The sequence below is a fragment of the Podarcis tiliguerta genome (genome assembly GCF_965153285.1).
Source record: "Podarcis tiliguerta genome assembly, chromosome: 7".
In the NCBI taxonomy this organism is placed as follows: Eukaryota; Metazoa; Chordata; class Lepidosauria; order Squamata; family Lacertidae; genus Podarcis; species Podarcis tiliguerta.
Genome location: NC_139540.1, coordinates 45,138,465 through 45,161,947, shown reverse-complemented (window position 1 = coordinate 45,161,947; position 23,483 = coordinate 45,138,465). Strand labels below are relative to the sequence as shown.

General features: G+C 42.0%; 1 protein-coding gene across 2 annotated transcripts; it reads left to right on the top strand.

Annotated features, from left to right (window-relative positions):
• Positions 1-1,452: 1,452 nt before the first annotated feature.
• Positions 1,453-23,222, top strand: ENOSF1 (enolase superfamily member 1). Of its 2 annotated transcripts, none has more exons than XR_014513689.1 (16): positions 1,453-1,683; positions 2,696-2,804; positions 6,436-6,551; positions 8,076-8,162; positions 10,425-10,451; positions 12,158-12,230; positions 13,298-13,336; positions 13,838-13,920; positions 15,142-15,176; positions 17,197-17,284; positions 18,335-18,469; positions 19,234-19,275; positions 20,211-20,340; positions 20,633-20,732; positions 21,655-21,776; positions 22,765-22,855. XR_014513689.1 is itself a non-coding variant. In XM_083450184.1 (16 exons), the coding sequence occupies exons 1-16, from the start codon at positions 1,600-1,602 to the stop codon at positions 22,873-22,875; spliced, it is 1,341 nt and encodes a 446-aa protein (XP_083306310.1). In that variant the 5' UTR covers positions 1,453-1,599; the 3' UTR covers positions 22,876-23,222. The 2 variants fall into 2 exon arrangements, 1 of the variants encoding a protein (XP_083306310.1); XM_083450184.1 differs by having other exon boundaries at positions 21,695-21,776; positions 22,765-23,222.
• Positions 23,223-23,483: the final 261 nt, after the last annotated feature.

The following is a 23,483-nucleotide window of genomic DNA, read 5'->3' as shown; positions in this document are numbered from 1 at the left end:
GGCTCAGTTAAAGGTTTCAGTTCAAAAGGCAACAAATGGTACAGTAGCTCTCTGGATTAGTCTGTTTTAGATATTTTTGGCTTGGCCTGTTTGTTTTAGATATTAAAGCATTAACGTTCCCTTTGATTTAAAGCCTGTTTTGTTAGGGTGATCATTAACAGCCATGCATCTGGACCATCACCTGCTTGGCACACATTTAACATTAGGTCCACGCTGGGAAAAGTTTGAGCTGCTAAATCTTCAGAACTTGTGCCAGATCTCAGCAGTAATGCCTGTTTTCAGTGCCAGGGGCTGAACAATGGAACAGATATGGAGTAGGGAATCTGTGGTTCTCCAGCGGCTGTTCTATAACCACTCCCACCATATCTGGCCACTGGACATGCTGGCGTTGGCTTGTGGCAGTTTGAGAGTCCAACTACATCAGAAGTGCTTGCCCACTCCTGGAATATATAGATTAAAGTGCACCTGAGTGTGTGCAAAAAGCATGTTCTATACCAATAACTATGGAGAATCCCTATCCTCATCAAGGACTGAGGAAAGAACTTCCTAGTCAAAGAGGATGTGTCCATAAATGCTCAAATCCAAAGTCTTTGATGTATTACTTTGTTGGGGGGGGGGGCAAGAGTTAAGGCTGCAATTGATCCTGTTCATCTGGGAGTAAGCAACATTGACATCAATGGGGCTTCTAAGTAGACAATTGTACAGTGGTACCTCGGGTTCGGGTTACATACGCTTCAGGTTACATACGCTTCAAGTTACAGACTCTGCTAACCCAGAAATAGTACCTTGGGTTAAGAACTTTGCTTCAGGATGAGAACAGAAAACATGCTCCAGCAGTGCGGCAGCAGGAGGAGGCCCCATTAGCTAAAGTGGTGCTTCGGGTTAAGAACAGTTTCAGGTTAAGTACGGACCTCTGGAAGGAATTAAGTACTTAACCCGAAACCCGAGGTACCACTGTACTGTAACACATTTATTATTGTATAAACTCGTAAGTCCACAAAAGGTTATGCCATAATAAACCTGAGAAACAGTATCCATTGGGGGGGGGGGGAGTTAGCATTGCAGTGCGCCTGTGCATGCTATTAAAGAAACAGGTTTGTTTGTTTTTCTGAGTTCAATCGCAAACCCCATTAAAGCACATTGGAAGCACCAAAGAATTCTGGGCCCTGTAGTTCATCCCTCGCAGAGTTACTACTTCCAGCAACCCTTAAGAAACTACAGCGCCCAGAATTCTTTGAGGCAGGGCGGGAAATGCGTGAAAAAGGCATAGTTGCGCAGCTAGCCTTGGCGCTCCAGGATAAGCGCAAACACCACGCGATTACCCCCTTGGAGTTGCATCGCAGCGCGACCCTAACTCAGCCAGGATTCCGGCCAGCCTCTTTCCTCCTTGTGGGGCTCTAACTTGTGGGGCCTCCCCTTCCTCTCTAGCTCTTCCCTGTTCTTCGAGCCTCCTCGGCCTTTGCTTCCCCCTCCAACCTCCTCCCCTCGGATGCGGCCGCCCACAAGCGCCGCGCGGGCCAATCGGCGTCCCGGAGGGATCCCCAGGGGTCGGCGGAAAGCGGATTCCCGCAGAACTCCCGCCGGAGGCTCCCTGTCGCGATGGGCCGAGGGAGGGTGTTGGGTCTGGCCGCGAGCGACGTCCGCTTCCCCACGTCCCTGGCCCGCCATGGCTCAGACGCGATGGTAAGCGCTGCGCCCGAGCGCGCCCTCTGCCAAGGCACCGCGCCGCAGCCGGATCTCCGACGGCTCCAGCAGGGCAGATCTCCTCGGGCTCCTAGATCTCGCCGATTGGGCTCGCCTGCCTCTCTTGCTTTCCTCCCTCGGGCGTTTTCCCAAGCTCAACGGAGCTGCGGAAGTTGCATCTCCTAGTTTTAAGTGGGTTAGGATGCTAGTCGGTCACTTTAGACGTGTTCCTGCTTTCTCTCCTCTTGGATCTGTCGTGATTTAGACACCACGCTGCTTGTCCCTTTACGCAGCTAGGTTTGGCTGGGCAAATAGCTTCATGGCAGGTATTATCAGCCCCGTGCAGAGCTTGTGTGAGGCCCGGGTGGGAGTCTTGCTGGAATAAAGTTACAAACTCAAACCAAAAAGCATCCAGTGCCATGGGCGTAGCCAGGATTTTTGTTGGGGGGGAGGACTTTGTTAGGGGCGGGCAAGACTTTTGTTGCGTGGGCAGATCCGAAGTGATTGGTCAGTTAAGTATTTCTATTGCCAGCTTATCCCTCTGAGGTTGGGGCAAGTGTACCTGACTGCCCCCACCTCTTCACCTCTTAACTAAAATTCTGTAACAGCCTTCATCTGAGGATCACATGATGGATTACGATATAAAAACCCAAAAATACATAACATAGTAACAAACACAAACAATAACCGCCATACCCACAGGGGAGAAACTACATCATATTCTATATGGAACTACACTTTTATTCCCTTTTATTGTTAGTAAATTCATGGGGTAATTTCTTAATGAAGAAAAAGTTGCTGCTTCCTGTTTGACGGCTTTCACTGCCCTTTCCTACAATGCTGGTGGTAAAGAGATACACTACACCTCTTGATTTAAAACCAAAAAAACCCAACCCTTATTCAGAAAAACTGTACTTGGTGAAGATGTCTATGTAAGAAGCCAGATGTAGATGCAAGTGTGTGTGTGTGTGTTGCTGGCATCAATATTGGTTGTTTTTGCTCTTCCATTCAGCACCCCGACCCAGATTATTCTGCAGTTTATGTTGTAATAGAAACAGATGCTCCTGATGGGCTCAAAGGTTATGGCTTAACATTTACGCTGGGCAAAGGGACAGAAGTAGGTAAGTTATCATGTTGCCTCTGATTTAAATTAATCATCTGTTGTGAGAATGACAATTCCTCATTGGAAAGGGCCTCCAAGGGGAAATCTAAGTTCAGGAGCTTCTTGATCTTTGTACTAATAAGTTATGTATTGCAACTGCTCCTCTGCAAAGCCATAGAGCACTGAAGCCTTTTGGCCAAGGGTTAGAGAATTTTCATTAATTCTGTTAGTGTTAATACTACTTCAATATTGAGGGTACCTACAAAACTCTTGACATTTCCTGCTGCCTTAGGCATGGCATTTAATGGCAAGCTATCCTTGCAGCTCTCAACTGCAGGTTATCAGAGTGTTGCTTTAAGCAGCCTCCATTTTTTCAGCAATCATGATGATATTTTAAAAGCTTCTTTCCCTGAACATCAGCTCAAACATGCTAATGCCAGCACTCAGCAGGGTTGGTAGCACTGATGTGAAGTTGTTGCATTCCTTTGGACTAAATCATAGAGTTAAGAAGCTTTTAAACATAAATCCCATATTATGAAGGGCTGCCATTAGTGGACTCTATCACCACCTGCTGGCTACTTCCAGAGGGGCAGCCATATTTGTTTATTGATGCAGAAAACAAAGCTTGTGGTATCTTAAAAACCAACCAGATGTCAGGGCTGGGGAACCTGTAGGCCTTTTTTGAAGAATTTCAGTCACCAGGTGAAAATAACAGCCTTTATGGGTGTAAGAGCCTTCTGGCTCTGCAGATAAAATTTATCTGATAAATAAACATTTTCAGATTATGTTTTCGTCTGGTCTTGACTTTAAATCAGTAAATATAGACCTTGATGCCTTTCTGCTGCATCTGGAACCTAATATTTATTGTAAAACAGGGATAGGAAACTGTGGCGCCTCATAGGTTATTTGACTCCAGTTCCCATCAGCTCTAGCCAGCAAGTTACCTCACCTCACACGTGTCTGTTTCAGAATAACTGGATGCAAACTGCCCCATCTCTTCCCACATTTGATGTTCTCTCACGTTTCAATCTTGCCACATGCACTTTACAGACCTGTAGCACATTCCTGGAAAAACTCCACTTACCGTATTTTTCGCTCCATAGGGCGCACCGGCCCATAGGACGCACCAAGTTTTTTGGGGGGGAAATAAAGAAAAACAATTTTATTTTCCCCCCAGGCGCTTGTGGAGCCAGCAGCGGGGAGAAGCGCTCTTCTCCCCACCGCCTGCCTTCATACCAGGTCTGGGGACAGCGGGAAGACGCGCTGCGCCTCCCAGCTGTCCCCGGAGCTTGCTCTTCTCCCCACCGCCTGCCTTCAGACCAGGTCCGGGGACAGCGGGAAGACGCGCTGCGCCTCCCCGCTGTCCCTGGAGCTTGCGGGGCTGGCGACAGGGAGAAGCACGCGTCTCCCCGCCGTCAGCCTCCAAACCACATCGGGAGACAGCGGGATGGCGGCGTTCCGCCTCCCCGCTGTCCCCCGACCTTGTGGGGCTGGCACTGGGGTTCTCCTGAAGTCTGGAGAGCAAGAGGGGTCGGTGCGCACCAACCCCTCTCACTCTCCAGGCTTCAGCGAAAGCCTGCATTCGCCCCATAGGACGCACACACATTTCCCCTTCATTTTTGGAGGGGAAAAAGTGCGTCCTATGGAGCAAAAAATACGGTAAATTTCATGCCATTTTCTAATCATACACACACAATGGGCACTTCTGTGGATAACGTGTACTCCCCTGCTCCCCAAAATTTATTCTGATCTAGTTATCTGTGTAGATTTGCATGACATTTAGCAATAGAGTTCAACCTAGATAAATTTTGCTTCTTTTAAAACACATGAAAAGTTTCCTATGCTCATCATCAATGGTGTGCTTTACATTTAAGGAATAACTGAAAAGCACTCTCAAGCAGCAGGTGAAATTCTATCATTTACCAGGGTGAGTGTGTATAATTGGTGATGTAAAATGTTGCAAACATGATCAGATTTAAAGCAAAGGTTTTAACACACAACAGCTGCTATTTTCTTCTAGAAACATTTTAGCTACTTCCTCCCCCCGCCCCCTGCATATCTTCTGCCAATGCAAACTGCTGAGCAATTTTCCCATCGGTTTGGGTTTCTGTTTAGTATAGTAACGTTTTAGCCACCTGCGGTTCCTTCCAATCCCAGTGCAACAACAACAACAGAATCATAATCCTTTAAAGCCTTTCCACTCCGCTGCAGTATCTTGCTGCAGCTATTAACACTAGTAAATGAGTTGCAAGGCATGATGTTGATCAAACAGCTGTGATAACCCTAATCGGATTATATGACTTACAGTTCTCTTTTGATATCCTTTACTGCTTCTGTTCACCTCAGCTGAAGTAAGAGGAGTTTGGCTTATGCATTATGCAGATGCTTTCTGTACACACACCGAAACCCTACCTTATCCCACTACAGCTAGGAAGGAATTGATGGCATGCAATCCCTTTGGAGTTCCGTTATTTTCTTGCCAAAATTAGGAACTGCTTTACAAAAACTTATTAGTTCAATCTACCTTCATCTGCCACTCCTCTTTCATCAGTGGTTCTTTCTGCCTCCATTTCTGTGCCAATAATACTCTGGTTGCAGTTGTCGCATATAAAAACAGTTTTTTATCTTGTCTTTTAATGTCAGTGCCTATAATACCAAGTAAAAACGTTTCCGGTTTTTTTTTTTAATAAATGTGTATTTCAGCATCTTTTTCATCTCCTTATAAATCATTTCTCAGAAGCCTTTCACTTTCTTACAGTCCCACCACAGATGATAAAAAGTGCCTTCCTTTTCCTTACATTTCCAACATTTATTACTTATTTTATACATTTTAGCTAATTTCACTGGTGTAATATACCATCTATACATCATTTTGGTTACATTTTTCAAAGCATTGCATGCAGTAATTTTTCTTCCTTCTTTCCATAATTTCTCCCAGTCTTTTAGCTGTATAATATAACCAAAATCTTTGGCCCAATGTATCATAACCGACTTAACCTCTTCATCTTTCAAATGCCATTCCAACAGCAATTTATACATTTTTTACAATGTTTTAAATGTGTTATTAAATTTGTTATTTGTTCTTTTGAAACACTAGCAGTCCTTTCATAATGACCAGGTTGCCTGCCTTCCTATGAAGCCAATTGTGTATAAGAATTTTCAGGAAAGCCCTGTCAATATATGGGTAGTGTTTTCAAGGGACATGGAAGAAGGCACTGTCTGTGACTGTACCCAGACTGGAATTCCCTTCCTTGTGAGAGCTGATGACACTTTCTACCTGTTTAGACAAGCCTTTGGCCTCATTATTTGCCACTCCCATTTACTTGATTTATAACCTGCCTTCCAAGAAGTTCCTAGCTGAGCTTAAGTGGCTTTAGGATTAATCCTCCTCCTTTATTTGTCATAGTGTAATTTTACATAGTTTTGTTGTCCACCTCATGCTAAGTGCAGAAAGGTAGAAGTAAAGTGCCAAGGACAATTCTGTGAATTAACCAGTCATCCCTGGCCAAACTGGTATTTCATCGCTCTAGGATTTCATTCAAGAGTTGTTTTTGGTTTGAAGGACTGAACACACAATATTTTCACAGCTCACTAAAATCCTGGATTCATTTGCAATTTAAAACCCTTCAAGATTTTGGTGTATTTTACAGTTGTCTGCGCAGTCAATGCACTCTCTGCTCATGTGGTCAATAAAGACTTGGATGAAATAATTGGTGATTTTCGAGGTTTCTACCGGCAGCTCACCAGTGATGGGCAACTCCGATGGGTAAGGTACTTTTCAGCATTTTGGAATAAGGCTAACGCATGAATGCAAAAGTGTCCGTGTAAGAAAAAATAACTGGAAATCTATTTACCATATTGGCCCGAATATAAACTGCACCCGCAAATAAGCCGCACCTTTAAAATACAAAGGGGGGAAAGGAAAAAAATATAATACCCGAATATAAGCCGCTCCCTTAAAATTGGGTTACAGGCTGAAAATCGCTGCGGTTGATAGAATTGTAACTCCAAGCCAATTTAAGCCTTTGATCTTGCAAGCCCACAAAAGTTACCGTACAATTGCTAAAATCGCAATTCGCTATTCAGTTGCTACAGTTCCGCAGGCACTCACACCTGTAAATGGTAAATGAACAGTCTCAAGCTCGCAAATCGGTAATAAAAATTTTTTTATTCCTTTTTACCTTATGTCTGTTTCAGCAGCGATACTGTAAAAGCCAATTTTTGTAATCCGGACTTTTAACTTTTCATGTTCGGAATTTTGAAAAAAAAGTGCTGCTTATATTTGGGCCAATGCAGTAGGTATTGATCCTGCCACCAGACATGTATTACCAAATAAAGCAGAGCTGACTTGGTGCAACCTCAGACTTAGGTTCAACATTGCTCGTATTCTTCTGTTCATGGCAAAGTCAAATGCTCTCACTCATCCCCGTTTATTGACTTACACATTTTCAACAAATATTCACAAAATGCCACTATTGTACAAACCCCAAACAATGCAGGGACATGGCTAAGTGAGTTGCGCCCATCATGTTATGGTTTTGTACAAGCCAATGTATATGTTTGTGGTGGGTGTGCTGGAAAATACTAGCTGTACTTTAATACGCCTTGGAATATAATTGACCTCAATTTATCTAAATCTTAAAGGGCTGATTTGCATGACATAGAAAGCCAAACTCTGACTTAGCAAGAATGTTTGGGATCCTGGAGAGGAGTGCTCAACCACTTCATTCCTCCCTAGTCCTTTTTGCTTCTGTGATGAGCAGAGCTAAGCTCAGTGCAAGTGGGTAAGTTTTATGCTCGCTTGGTGAAGCAAGGTTTGTTCTTGGTTACAGCTTACAGTTAGTGAGGAGAGAACTTAACCGGGAGTCCCTGTTCAGAGGGCGTGCTAAACCATATATTTGCATGGTGGTAAAATGGACCAGGGAGGAACAAAGTGGTTGTGAAACATCTATTTGGGAGCCTGCAGGGTTTGCAGTCTCTCTCCAAGGTAGTTTGGCTTAACGTATCATGCAACTCCCCTTCACTGTTTGCTTCCATACAAATATGTATTCACAGCAAATCTGGGAACCAAGAATTATAGGCTTACAGAACTGCAAGGAGACATGTAGCTGCTTGTTCCATAAAAGGATATCCTTGCTCAACCTTTTCTTGATATCGTTCAACGAAGGAGGCTGCCTTAGCTAGATTATTCTAAATGCTTTAGATACCTTGTAGGCCTTTGGGGAGAGTCTTGTCATACTTATCTCTTCATGGCTACCATAATATATTGACGACATCCTTTTGTCAACAGATTGGTCCTGAGAAAGGAGCTGTGCATTTAGCCACGGCTGCTATTCTGAATGCGGTCTGGGACTTGTGGGCCAAACAGGAAGGGAAGGTAATAGATTGGAAACAAGTGGACAAGACTATCACAGTTTAGTCCACCTCCCAACCATTCTGTTTTTCCATGAATGGAAGGGTAGGAATCTTCCTAATTTCAGGTGGCTGATCTATTTATATCACTGATATTGCATGATGCAGATTTGCCCTCAAGACACACATGTGGTGGGTGGGTGTTGCCCAACAGTGGTCATGACTGGAGCCAGTAGTAGGAATAGCCAGAACTGGTGCAAACCATACCTTCAAATGGACATAGCAGAGCTCATAGCAAGCTGTTTGAAGGTGTGCTCTTAGCACCAATCAGTTGACTGGGGTAAAAACGCACCTTCAAAGGGGCTCACTGACAGCAGTGATCAGTTCCAAGGCATGGTTGCATCTCTACCTTCTTCAAGGTAGCTGAGACGCTCAGTCGTCTTTCTCCTAGACTCATAGAATTGTAAAGCTGAAAGGGACCCTGAGAATCATCTAGTTCAGGGGTCAGCAACCTTTTTCAGCCATTGGCTGGTCCACCGTCCCTCAGACCATGTGGGGGGCCGGACTATATTTTTTTTGGGGGGGGGGGGGATGAACAAATTCCTGTGCCCCACAAATAACCCAGAGATGCATTTGAAATAAAAGCACACCAGCATAAAAGAGCCAGCGTGGTGTAGTGGTTAAGAGTGGTGGACTTGTAATCTGGTGAACCAGGTTTGATTCCCCGCTCCTCCACATGCAGCTGCTGGGTGACGTTGGGCCAGTCACACTTCCCTGAAGTCTCTCAGCCCCACTCACCTCACAGAGTGTTTGTTGTGGGGGAGGAAGGGAAAGGAGAATGTTAGCAGCTTTGAGACTCCTTCGGGTAGTGATAAAGCGGGATATCAAATCCAAACTCTTCTTCTACTCATGTAAAAACACCAGGCAGGCCCCACAAGTAACCCAGAGATGCATTTTAAATAAAAGGACACATTCTACTCATGTAAAAACATGCTGATTCCCGGACCATCCGTGGGCCAGATTGAAAAGGCGATTGGGCCGCATCTGGCCCACGGGCCTTAGGATGCCTACCCCTGATCTAGTTCAACTCCCTGCAATGCAGGAATATGCAGCTGTCCCATACAGGGATTGAACCTGCAACCTTGGCATTATCAGCACCATGCTGTAACCAACTGAGCTGCCCAGGCCTGCCAGTTCTCAGTAGCCATGAGAGGCAAAGGTTGAGCAAACAGGTAGCACTCCATACCTTGCCAGCATTCTTAGGCTGCATCAGCTCAAAGTATCCAAATGGAAATGCCTAGTCAGTTCCCATAATGTGTCCTGTTATTGACTGCTATCACAGTGACATCTGAGCTCAAGTGTATCCTGTCCTCTAAGTACTATACAAATAATTCACAGGGTGTTCAGTTTTAGTTAAGTCATCTGCATTTACTAAAGCTGAGGGATAAGGAGTGATGCAAGATCTCCTGCTTTGGCTGAGTGAAGATTTCAGTCCAGGTTTCTCTAAGTTCAGTGCTCTAGTCATATAAATCAAGTGCAAATATTGGTGGGGCAAATCTACCTACCATATGCATTCCACAGAATGAGATTTTTCAGTAGCTGGAAATCTGACAATATGCCCATCTTTTCTTAAATATTACCTATCTATAGCCTTTTGGGATATATGGAGGGATGTGTTATTTCTTTAAGTAAAGCATTTCAGACGCTTCCAAAATCGATTTTGTAGAAACGGAATGATTTCCAAGTGATAGAAATGATCCTGCCATGGCCAAATACATGCAGAGTGTAAGAAAAATCCAGAGGTGCTCCTTAAAATACTGGGGAACTAGCTTCACAGTAACAGAGTCAGGGCAAAGCCCCTCATCACCTTGGCTAGCCTATCGGAGGAAAGCAAGCAGCCTCTAACCTGTGCATTCAGCATCCTGGGCCCCTGCAGAGAGCGTGTTAACAGAAATGACAACATCCAGTTGCAAAATGCAGGTGTTGTACTTAATGGAACCTGAGCACCAGTTCATAACAATTCCTGGCTCGCATGTCAGAGAATATAAGCAGTTGTCTTTCTGTAACCTGTTAATTTACCCTAACAACTGCTATAAGTGTTCAAACACAGGGATGAGGAAAATCTGTCCCCCTTCAGATTTTGTTGGAATACATCTCCTATCATCTCAGGCTGTCAGTCACGGCTGCAGCTGATGGGACTTGGAGTCCAACAACAGGCCTCCCCCCCCCCCCCCAGACCTGACATACCAACTTTAAATATTTCAATCTCTCTCTCATTTTTTTAAAGCCACTCTGGAAACTGCTTGTTGACATGGTAAGAAAAAAACTGTATTATTTATTATTTATTCATGTCCTCGCTGTGCTAAAGTAATGTTTTAAAGCTATGGTTACAAATTACAACCTATCACTAGTTAAATAGTTTGTGGCAAAAATCCACAAAGTCTTCTGAGTCCTGTGGACTACACAGTTTACTTGCCATCTCTGTGCTTCCTGCATTGCTGTGCAAACAATTGTCCTTGAACAAATGCTATACCAGATGTTAGTTGGCATTTATAGTGCTCGTTTAAAAAAAAAGGGGCAGTAAGAAAGAAATGCCATGATTGTCCATATTACAATAGAAATCCATATTTATGTTGTTTTTAAGTTGGTTGGTGTGTAGTTTGATATCACTAAACATTTGAGGCTTAAGTAATCAAAGAAAAGTAAGCAAATAGCTATTTAAATTTGTGTACTATTTTGGTCCTCAAAAAGTAATCTAGTGTATTTTCATTATTTGTTTTCCTGTAGCACCATCTATATACAGAGCACTTTATAAAGAACAAGTTTGGCAGGTCCCTATTCCAAGAGGCTAATATATATACATGATCCACATCTAAAATTGTACAGCCTGCATGTTTTGGTATTTGTTGCATCAGGTTACTCGTTTGAATGTCAGTTTTGCAGCTTGTTATGCTTCTTGTTTGCATTTGCCTCTATTATGCACAGGGCTTTCTCAATGAATGTTTGCTGTGTTGAGGTCCTGTGTCTATACAAACCAGATTCTAAAGATCAGTGGTTTTCAATTCATGTGCCACATCAGATTACACCCCTGGCTGAGCAAAGTTCCACTTTACCAATGCTGCCCTTGCATTGTTTTGTTGGTTTAAGCAGAGGATTTGTTCTATATTTTTATCGTTTGTGTTTATATGGTTTTTGTCCCGGCCTGCAGCTAGCACAATAAACTTACTGAACTTAAACCAATGCCACCCAGTGGGAGAGTACAGAAGAGCATCGGTGTGCTTTGTCTGTGTGCAACAATATCGGCATTGAAACGCACAGTTGGTTTCAAACTTGGTCCTTTTGTTATTTTGCTTCCACCATTGTAAGGTGCCAAGATATTTCCAGAGTAGGACGTTGTGGCTCAGATCTTGCTCTGGTCACAGCCAGCAAAGGTGGCACATGTGATTAGTGACTTCAGGTGGGCTTGCATCAATAATAATAATAATAATAATAATAATAATAATAATAATAATTTATTATTTATACCCCACCCATCTGGCTGGACTTCCCCAGCCACTGGGCGGCTTCCAAAAAAATATTAAAATACTGTAATACATCAAACATTAAAAGCTTCCCTAAACAGGGCTGCCTTCAGATGTCTTCTAAAAGTCTGGTGGTGGTTGTTCTCTTTGACATCTGGGAGGGCGTTCCACAGGGAGGGTGCCACTACCGAGAAGGCCCTCTGCCTGGTTCCCTGTAACTTGGCTTCTCGCAGTGAGGGAACCGCCAGAAGGCCCTCGGTGCTGGACCTCAGTGTCCAGGGAGAACGATGGGGGTGGAGACGCTCCTTCAGGTATACTGGACCGAGGCCGTTTAGGGCTTTAAAGGTCAGCACCAACACTTTGAATTGTGCTCAGAAACGTACCTCTGAACACACAAACCTGTTTCTGTGCATGGAAAATGTCTCTTGGACTGAGTTAATCCTACATGGTATTTCACTTCTCAAATAATACAACAATTTGATTCCTTTTTCCTTACCAGGATCCCAAACAGTTGTTATCTTGCATAGATTTCAGATATATTACGGATGCCCTGACAGAAGAAGAAGCTCTCAGTAAGTTATTTTTATAGGCCGCAAAACCTACATTCACTTACTTTAGGTTAGCCCTACTGATTTCTTTCTATTAACCAAGTCTGGAAATTTAATATTCAGTAATTGGTAAGTAGAGTGCTTTTTCTCAGTACAGTGGTACCTTGGTTCTCAAACTTACCGTAATCCGTTCTGGAAGTCCGTTCCAAAGCCAAGGTGGGCTTTCCCATAGAAAGTAATGCAAAATGGATTAATCTGTTCCAGACTTTTAAACAGCAATTTAACATGAATTTTACTATCTCATTGATCCATAAAATGAAAGCAATAAACAATGTACTGCAGTCACACAATCAATCAGTAGCTGAACTGGGTTCCACACAGTCACAAAAGCAAAACAAAAAAGGTGCAAAAACAAAAACGCAAAATAAATAGCAAAAACAGACAGACCTCAGCGTGGCACTCAAAACGGAGCACGTTCGGCTTCCGAAAAATGTTTGCAAACTGTAACACTTACTTCCGGGTTTGCAGTGTTTGGATTCCAAGTTGTTTGAGTACCGAGGCGTTTGAGAAACAAGGTACCACTGTACTTAATGTGCTTTAGCTCAGTAAACTTTTAAACTGTTCTTAGAGCAGCCTACCACAACCATCTCTTCCCTGTTTAGGGAAGTTTTAAATGTTTGAAATTTTATTCTGTTTTTAGTCCTCTGTTGGGAGCGGCCCAGAGTGGCTGTGGAAACCCAGACAGATGGGAGGGGTATAAATATTATTATTATTATTATTATTATTATATTTATTTTTCTTCCAAATGGGGAGGCAGGGTGCTGAGGTTGAAAATGAATGGCTTACCTATGCCACCCTGCCACCAGTGAATCTGTGACTAAGCAGAGGTTTAAACTGTGAACTGTACTTCATGGCTCATGCTTTAGGCTTCAGTGTAACAACAGCTCAGAGTATAGACCCTGTAATTATTTGTACAGCAAGTGCAGTTCCATGTAATTTTGCTATATAAAAATAGCGCTCTTTATAAATAAAGATAGGAATGACATTGCATTTTGGTTTTAACATTGTGCTTTCTCTTTCCATTTCACTAGCAATCCTTCAAAGTGGCCTAGTGGGGAAAAAACAAAGAGGTAAGCAGAACAACTCTTCCTTCTGCTGTTAGTTGATTATTAGTTTGACTCCCGAAAGGTTATTCTGAAACTTGATATGGGAAAATGCCACTGATGTCTCACATGCATAGCGACACTGAATGCACTAAGGAATAGCCTTCTTTTTCTTTCTTCTTAAAATAGGGAGTCTGTGGCCCTCCAAATGTTGTTGGACTTCCACCTTCCCTGACTATTGGGCATGCTAGTTGGCGATGAGGAGCGTTGCGAATTCAACAACAAATGGTGGCTCCTCAACCCTTCTTTAAAGGCAGCGTTTGGAAACTCTAGCTACTTTCAGGCAAAGCAGTGGGAAATGCCCCTGTGGGAACCCAGGCTTTTCAATCATCCTAGAGGTCTTTTAAAACATTTTTACTTTAGTGTCCAGTTGTTGTAGGGAATCCAGATGTGTTTTCCCAGGGTAGTGATTCTGTTGCAAGGAAATTTCATTTGAATTGCTGGTGGTGACGTTCTGCCTCTTTGTAGAAGAACAAATGTTGGAATGCGGCTACCCAGCTTATACCACATCGTGTGCTTGGCTAGGCTATCCAGACCAACAACTGAAACAGGTTTGGTTCTTCCGCACTCTTTCCATTTAGACTTCTGCTTTGAGTTCAGATGCACAAAAGATAATTGGTTTAGGCAGTACAGAGGAAGAGTCAAAAGCAAATTCCATTTTCAAATGCAGCTGTCAGATATTGTCACTTTTTTGGCATGCACGTGGGTCACTGTTGCTCTTAGACTGGTTCCCACCAGGCATGAAGGAGAAATTTGATCCAGTTTGCATTAAAATACGAACTCTCTTAATGCAGAGTTTCCAAAATAATATGCTAACAGAAACACAGCCACCGTTCAAACCTTTTAAAACCAAGTAATGTGTGCAAAAATGCATATACTCGGATACTGTGTCCACTAATGTGCATTAATGAAAATAACATTCAAAAATGCATTATTTTAGGGGAAAGTGCTTTACAAAAATATGTCCCTAGGCATGATTGCACTCAAAAAGGTGCAAATTAGGAGACGTGCAATAAATGCTGTTGGATTTTCACAAGGATTTTTTATTATTATTGCAAAGTGTTGAAATGTGGAGAACTGAATTGAGGACTAAAAATGAGAAACTGAGAGGGAACGAAACTGCAGAGATGGGCAAATCTGTCCAATTTTCCCTGGCTGTTGTATGTGGGTGGGATATGAAATCAAGTCTTAAAGGGTTTGTTCTTTCTCCAGCTGTGCATAGAACAATTTATATGAATCATGGTCCATGTGTGGTAACGCCGGTTTAAGTAGATATTGCTCCCATGATCCATTTGCCCCTCTTTTGTGACAGATAGATCTCCCAGGATAGACTCTCCCTTCAATTCTGCATGCCGTGTGGGTAGACACACTTGTATTGTACACATACAGGGATTGTGTGAAATGACAATTTCTTCTCACTCCCTGTTTTTTCAGTCTTTGCAAACCTGGTGCCCTCCAGATGTTTTTGAACTACACAACTCCCATCAGCCCCAGCCAGCATATCTGTGTTGACTGAGGCTGATGGGAGTTGCATTCCAAAATATTTGGAGGGTACTAGTTTTGCAGAGGCTGCTCTAGACCGGTGAACCTAAAAAGCAATATATCTTAAATCACGCTAAGCGAGTGAACTCACTATTAACCTGTGAAATACACTGCTATGAAAGACGAGACAATAAAACCAACAGATTCTGACGGTTCGGCTAAGAGTCCTTTTGTACAAATGGTTGCTCATGTGTACTGTATGTGTGTGACAGATGTAACTTTCTTGGCAGCTTTGTACTGAAGCGCTGAAGGATGGTTGGACCAGGTATAGTCAATTTATATTGAATACTTCACTTCTAGTTTTATAAGATATACATAACAGGCAAGTTCTGGTTTGTCAGGAAAATGACAAAAGAAAATGAATTTTCTTACCTTGGTTGTCGGAAGTTATTGATTTGCTTCCAAAGTGGGCTACACAATTGCTGCTTTATGTACATACAGGCACTGTCAGGAGCTCGTCCTACACTCGAGTAGGACCCTGGCAGAGGCACGTGCCCGACTGGCATGTTCTCTCCCTCCTGGTCGTTCGTTCGGGAGCTTCAAAAGCTTTTTTTCAGCCCAAACATCACAGCAACCAATGCCAACAGACACCAACACACTTAGGGATCTGCAGAGTGTTCGCAGTTGGCATAACAGACCTCAGCAACTCAGCATTTTGGCTAATCTACTTTATTTAAATATACACGCACGGAGCACTGCAACATGGCTCCCTCTCTCTCTAGCATCAGACAGCAAGGAGAGATAACGAAGGACAATAGTCCCACTTCACAGAACACAGTAACACAAACATCCTGTCTCCGCCACTTCCCACTTTGTGGAGTCAAAACATACACGTCATGTGATAGACAACAATCCTATGACTGCAATGACGGAGGAGGAATTCTAACAGGCACTACATCCAAAAGTTGCAGTCATGGTTGGTAGTTCACCTGACCTCCTGCTGCCTTCATTTTTTTCCACTTCCTGGGAGGTAGGGGGTAGGGGCAAGGCAAGGGCAAGGCCTGCATGGTACCAGCAGTGTGTGCATTTGCACTGGACAGACCTTAACTGCCATATCCCGCATACCCACCCTCCTGGTGAGAAGCAGCAACACAGGTGATGGGCGATCAGGTGAGGACCACCAACCACTACAGCAAAGTTGTTGCCGTCAGCTTTGACAGCTTAGCTCAATTGCTGGGCTGAAGTAAAGAAGAAATGACTGTCCTTCTGCACCTCAAACAGGTGAACAGCACAGCTGGTCCCTTTGTTCTGCATTGCAGGGGTATCTGAGCATGTGCATACATGTGTAGTGGAGGCAAGTTGTATCTCCTGTGTACACACAAACTTAGGGTGTGAAGAAACCAACCTAGAACGTCAATCTAGGATTTACATTTCACCCTGACTGAATCAGGGCATTGGACTCAGTCCTACATCAAGTTACTCATGCTCACATATCACCAAGTCCACCGATTGGCATGGATTTACATGAGATGTTTTTACACACATTTGAAGCGTTCATATTGCTTCTGAAGTTCAGAGTTGGAGAGTAGAGTATAAACTTTTCCAGTTTGGAATTCCTGGGCTAATTCTGAGCCCAAACCAAGTCTTTCACAAGTTTAGTCTCAGTTCACAATTAGTTCATCTCTTAACAACAGCGTTCCTCAGTGCCACAGACACCCATTTCCCATTCTTTCAAAATATAAACACACACACACACCTGGAAGAGGTGCCTGTAAGAAAGGCTGTTCCTTCAGAAGTCTTAAGTGGCAGCAACATTGTGGGCACCAAGACTCCTGGGAAATATAGTTTCTCACACTTTGCAGATCATTTCCAAGAACTCGGGGTCCTTGCATTCAGAACATTGTTACTACAGCAGTTAAGTAATCAAGGCTTCTGAAGCAGGCCTTAAAAAGTAACATTTCATGATAAATTGTGGGAGAAAGTAGAAAAGGGAATCAGGAGTGCTTTTAGAGAGTCTAGGAGTAGGAGGCCTTAATCCCTTGAGTTCCTGTGGGCGTGTTTTACAAGGATATTGTGGGAGAGAAGTCTTCTAGGCCTGCAACAAGTTACAGAGCACATGATGGGCCAGGTTTAAAACAAATTAATTCTGCCCCAATCTAAACTGAGTCTATATTATCTCCTTTTAGGCGAGCAAAGACTCAGTTTAGCCTTGAAGAGCTTGCCCTTCTCCAGGTCTCATTTTTATGCTGTTACATAAAAGATAAAAGAAATGAGTGATCATAGAAGAAGAAAAAAGCTGTTACAAACTTTTAGCCATCTTAATTTTATTACAAATGTGTCCCTAGGTTCAAAGTAAAAGTTGGAGCGGATCTCCAGGATGACATTCGGAGATGCAGACTTGTTAGAGAAATGATTGGTCCTGAAAATATACTGGTATATATCACATATCTAGGGCTATGTTTTGTTGTAATATCATGCTGCCTGTCACTGTCAATCATGGGGATGGTTGGAATCCATCCCTATGTTGGGGTGGAAAGTAACCAGCCATTGATTTTGGCCAGGCTTCCTCTACCTCGGTCCTCCAGATGTTTTTAGACTACAATTCCCATCATCCCTGACCACTGGTCCTCCTAGCTAGGGATCATGGGAGTTGTAGGCCAAAAACATCTGGAGGGCCGAGGTTGAGGAAGCCTGCTTTGGGCATACTGACAAATCTGAGTCTCTTTATTTTTTGGAATCAGCTTTGATGAACTTAATGTTTAAAAATATACATTTTAATTATGTGGCCCTCCAAAACTTTCTTCAGGCACTATCTTTAGTACAGTGGTACCTCGGGTTAGACGCTTCAGGTTGCGCGTTTTCAGGTTGCGCACCGCACCAAACCCGGAAGTACTGGAACGGGTTACTTCCAGGTTTCTGCGCTCGCACATGCACAGAAACACTAAATTGCGCTTTGCGCATGCAGAATTGCGACCCATGCATACGCAGACATGGCGCTGCAGGTTGCGAACATGCCTCCCCCCACACAAATCACGTTCGCAACCCGAGGTTCCACCTTATTGTATTTTGTTTTCTTATTCATTGTAATAAGGTTAACACATTGTGTGCATTTACTTGCAAGCAAGTCGGACTGAAGCATGCACAGGACTGCAGTCTTAGCCAAAGCATAACTGCTAGGATTTTTCACTACATTTGAGTCCTATGTTGGTCATAGTTAATTAGGACTTTGCTTCTTTAGAATAAATGTGTAGTTTGGAGAATTGGGTACATTATTTCTTCCTACTTCAATAGAAAATGCTAGCCAGCAGATACTAGATGATTCAAATTGTTTAACACCTCAGCAGTATGAACCTAGTGTGTGTCATAAGAAAAGCTTGACTCAAATTCTCCTTACTTTCCATCTGTCTAAAATCAACATCACCATTGTTACAACACTGAGTTCAATGACATAGTTGAGTGAATGCAGTCTGTAACTATTCTCAGATGCTGGACGCTAACCAAAGATGGGAAGTGAAAGAAGCCATAGAATGGGTCACAAAACTAGCTGAATTCAAACCACTGTGGATTGAGGAACCAACTTCCCCTGATGATATTCTTGGGCACGCAACCATTGCCAAGGTCAGAGGAGTTGTTTTCCATTTTGGTGAGATGACAACCTAATGCAGATCTAGGATTTATGTTTTGTCCCAACTGAATCAGGGCACTGGACTCTCTACATAACAGAGAACTTTGATGATTTATTGACTTGTGGTTTTCTTTAGAACACTCAGAGTTCAGGCTCAAACAGTTGTCAAAAGTCATTAATATCTACTTGCTACAATATCCTGTCACACATGCAGCATATATTCCATTAAACTTTAAATGAGTAACATATTTGTGAAGGCTAATAAAAGACTGAAAAATATATACATCCGTGTGCAAGCCAACCAGCAGTGCTCCTAAAATGCATGTGATTCAAGCGCTCTTTAATATGTTTGGCCTGAAGTTCAAATTATATGAGAAATACAATACTAGCCAAGGATGTGTGATCAAAACTTATTAGAGCACCAGTGGTCTCGCATGTACACCATAGCCAAAATCCAACACCAAGTTAGTAATGCTTAAGCACCATTGATTTCAGTGGGATTTGTGTGCATAACTGTGCTGTTACAGTCCCAGGATATTCCATATGGTCGCACACACCCGCTTATGTAATTCTTCACACCTAATTGATTAAGCAGAGAAAGTATCAACTATGCTAATAATTCTATAATTTCCTTTCGCTTTCTTCTAATTGTATGAAATGATTGCTGAACCATTACATTTTGTTTCCCCCCTGTGAATATCTGGATTTGGAAAAACTCAGAAACCTATGGCATGTCACAAGCTGTTCTTGTTTTTAGGCTTTAGCGCCATTAGGGATTGGTGTTGCAACAGGAGAACAAGTAAGTTTCCTTATAAATGTCTTGTTTTATATTAGTTGTCTTGGAAGCCATTCCATCGAACTATGCTGAAATGAGTGATTGGGTAAAATCTTCCCATCACATTTCCTGGAACTGAAATATTTGTTTATGAGAAAGCGCCAAATAAAGTGTGCCTATCAGCTAGGGATCCTAAGTTAATTTACAGAGCAATCCAATAGATGTCTAATCGGAAATAAGCCCCTGGAATTCAATGGGACTTTCTCCCAGGGAAGAACATACTGCAACCTTAAGGAAATTCATGGAAGGAAAGTTTCCCACCCCCTTCATTCTCCTACGGAAAGTATTTCTGGAGGGCTAGGATGGTGGTGGTGCCAGAACTATGTGGAATGGATCTGTGGGGAGGAAGCTCTCTTTATTAAAAAAAAATATGCTAACTTATCTTAGGAGCCATGACAATTGTGATAAAATGTTACATTCAAAGCTTTGCTTGGAAATTATTTTCTTGTTCTACTTAAAATTTAAACAACTTATGGAAGTATATTTACTGAATTGTCATTTAAGAAAAAAATGGAACAAATCAAAATTGTCAAGAAACCAGTTTTAGCACACCCCAAGTGCTAGGTATTTTATATTTAAATATGTATGCATGCTTCTTTGGGGCAGTCACCTGAGATATGTTCATTACAACTGTATTCGTTTGTTTTATGAGTGTGCATTGCTAAAAATACACCCTGTTCAAACAATTTAAAGCCTTCATATGGAACAGGGCAGGCAGAATCTTTTCAGTTTTGTCTCTTAGGCTGTTTTTTTAGGATGCAGAAGTTCAATATGCATTGCTTTGAAAGGCAACAGTATAGGGTCTATAATAAAATGCTGTAGTTTCTATGGATTTTAAGCTAACGTTCAAATATTTTGATCTTATTTGGGCTAAGCAATTTTTTCCCCATCATTTGCAGTGCCATAACAGAGTGATATTTAAGCAGCTCCTGCAGGCTCAGGCCTTGAGTTACGTCCAGGTGGATAGTTGCAGGTTGGGCAGTGTCAATGAAAACTTGTCTGTGCTGCTGATGGCCAAGAAATTTCAAGGTAAGGCTCTTGAAATTCTGCTGTAAAAGTACTAGGTGTGTTTTCTGGTCATTTCTGCTGCTGGCATAGCATTTGGTTTTGTGTATGTAAACATGATTTTTATGTGATTTTTTTATAGCAGAAGTAGTATTAGGGGAGTTAGGCTTTTTCCAGGAATCATCTATGGTAAATATATTTTTAAAAAGCTAAAGGAATGAATTAAGCACCACAAAGCATATTTTAGGCTAGAGGGGATAACAAGTGGTGTTGTCTTGTCAGCCGTGCTAATGCAGCTTGTATCCTTTGTTTTCAGTCCCTGTGTGTCCTCATGCTGGAGGGGTTGGGCTCTGTGAGCTGGTACAGCACTTGATAATATTTGACTACATTTCAATATCTGGTAGCCTTGAGAACAGGTTAGTAGTAGTATTTATCTGATTCTTCCCAATTGGAACAGTCTCCACGAGTCTTGGCTTTTGACTCTTGGACCCGATGCCTAGGTTCTGGTCTTTGATCAATCATACATATGATCTTCTTTTTGACAGACAAATTCAGGACAAAGCTTTACCCTTCTTTGCCACAACCGTAGCCCTGGTTTTCATTTTTATCCCTCCCTTTAACCCTTGTTGTTAATCCCAGCCATAGTCTGAAGTCTTTGTAAAGCTTTGTTTACTTAGCAAACCTGAGCAACCATCATACTCCCATGTATTTCTCAACACTTCAGTTACCCGTGGGATCAATTACCTGTAGTGTTTCATTTCCCCACCCCAATGTTCTTTTTTTTAAATATTACAATATTACAATTAACTTACTATGTTGTCAGGGCTGTCAATATACTATTACTGGAATGAACAGTGAAATCACCACTCAGCTAATTGGTGGAGTGTCCATTCCATCTTCAGCAACTTCTCAAAGTAACAGCCTTTTACCAATATCATTCTCTTTGTGTGTGGATATAATACTTGAAGTGTTTTGTAATACTTGTTTTGTATTTTCCCCTATATATTTCTGTATGTAACTAAAATGTACAGCACTGCAATGATTGTGCTCAGAATTGGCCTCCCTCCATGCGATTCATTTCTGCTAGCTGGCTTTATTTTGATGCAGCAGTTAACGTTCTCACATTGAAAAGCTACAACACTCAATTTCTTATTTATAATATTTTTGAGGGGGGGAAACTTACTGGGTTACAATGGTCTCCTTCCATTATTAGGAGCTCAGTATTTCACTTTACATATTTCCTGGTAGTTAATATTATACTCAAATAGCTTTTGTGTCAGAATGTATTATTTTTTGTTAAACTTGAGTCATTTTGAAATAACTTTATTTTTTTGGTAGGACTTTAAAGGGGTCTAGTTAACCAATGTTTTCCTTTCAGGATGTGTGAATATGTTGACCATCTACATGAACACTTCAAGTACCCTGTAGTAATCAAGAATGCATCCTATATGCCGCCACAGGTATTTGTACCCCCAGAATATTTTCAGTGCTCCCAGAATGCAAGTCTTTCCTCAAACCTTTAATGGAGACAAGAGGGAAATCCACATATATCCTATCCACAGCATGTGCAAGTTGTCATTGTTTTAAAACAGCCCACAGGCTAGATTTGGTCGCCGTGTCATGGTAATATCAGGTGATTGACAGGTAATGGCCCCATACACCTGCAGGGAGTGGGCAAGTTTAGGTTCTGCTAACAGGATCCTGTTCCCCACCCATAAAGGATACCCAGGACAGCTTCTGAAGTTTGGATTAGGGCTCTTGCTGAAGATTTTGCAAATCCACAAAATATATGGTTGCTTTGTATTTACAATTTTAGTATTGAAATTAAGGGTCCTTGAGTAAGCTTCCAAATGATAGCATTAATTTTTGTTCACTATAACCTAGTGAACACTATGACCAATTAATGCAAAATTTTGTAACACAAACCAAAATGCATTATTGAATGTAATACGTAAGCTGCTGCTAAATATATTCGCAACCTATACAGAAGTTAACAGGTTCTGTATCATACTAGCTTGTTTCTAGGCAGACCTGCCAAAATAGTGACAAAGTAGAGGTGGGGATATACAACCTTAAGATGTTTCAGGCTAATTCTATGCACTAGTTTTCATGAAAATGGTAGCTAGAACATATTATGAGGTGGCTAACCTTTTTCACCCAAGAGTCACACTGAATGTTGGTCATGCCTCTGAGGTTTGTTTTATCACCCCACAGCAGGGCTGAAGTAGAAGATCAGACAGTAAGAAAAATGGGGATTTTTTTCTAATCAGCCTAAAACCTGGTGAAGAGGAATGTTTTAAATAGAAAAAACCAATCTATGACCTTTTAAATTTGTCTGTTCTTGTACTACGTTATTTGTGTTTTTATTCTATAAACTGCCCTGTGATCTTTATATGAAAGGGGAATAATAATAATAATAATAATAATAATAATAATTTGTTCTTTCAGGCAGCTGGATATTCCACTGAAATGAAAGAAGATTCTGCAAGGAAATACCAGTTTCCACAAGGAGAAGTCTGGCAGAAGCTCCTCCGTGAACATAAAATACAGCTAAAATAAGCTTAAACACTGAAAGTTTTCAGGGTGAGGTTTAAACTCCTCAGAGCTATATTTACCACAACAAATGGTTGGTTTGGCTGAAGCTAGAAGATGATTTCGGATTCAAATGAATGCTTTTAGAAAACTTTCCTCCACTTACATAACAAGAATAGATTGCAACCCCAACTATAGAACTCCCGATCACTTTAAGAAAAAATAAGAGCCTTTTTAATAGTTAAGCTGAAAGGGTACATGATTCATTTTTCCTGACACTGTTCCAGGAACTACTGGATTATATAATGCAAGATTGCACTTTGAATGTGCATCTGCTGAGTTTAGAAGTTTCAAATAAAGAAACGATGACTAGATGCTGTGTTTTGTTCTGTCATATATACTAAGGAGGTTTCCAGGAATGTTGGAGGTGGGGGAAGTGGTGTATAGGGTATATCATACATACTAAATTACTCATAAAGGAGGAAGAGGCTGCTGCTTTCACCTTCTGCCATAACTACAGTGGAAGGAGACACTGGAAGTTATCACTACAATTTACTAGGAGCTACAGAAGTCTTCCCAACGAAATATCATTTCTATTCGATAGCCTATAATGCGGGGGAAGGGCTTGGCATATT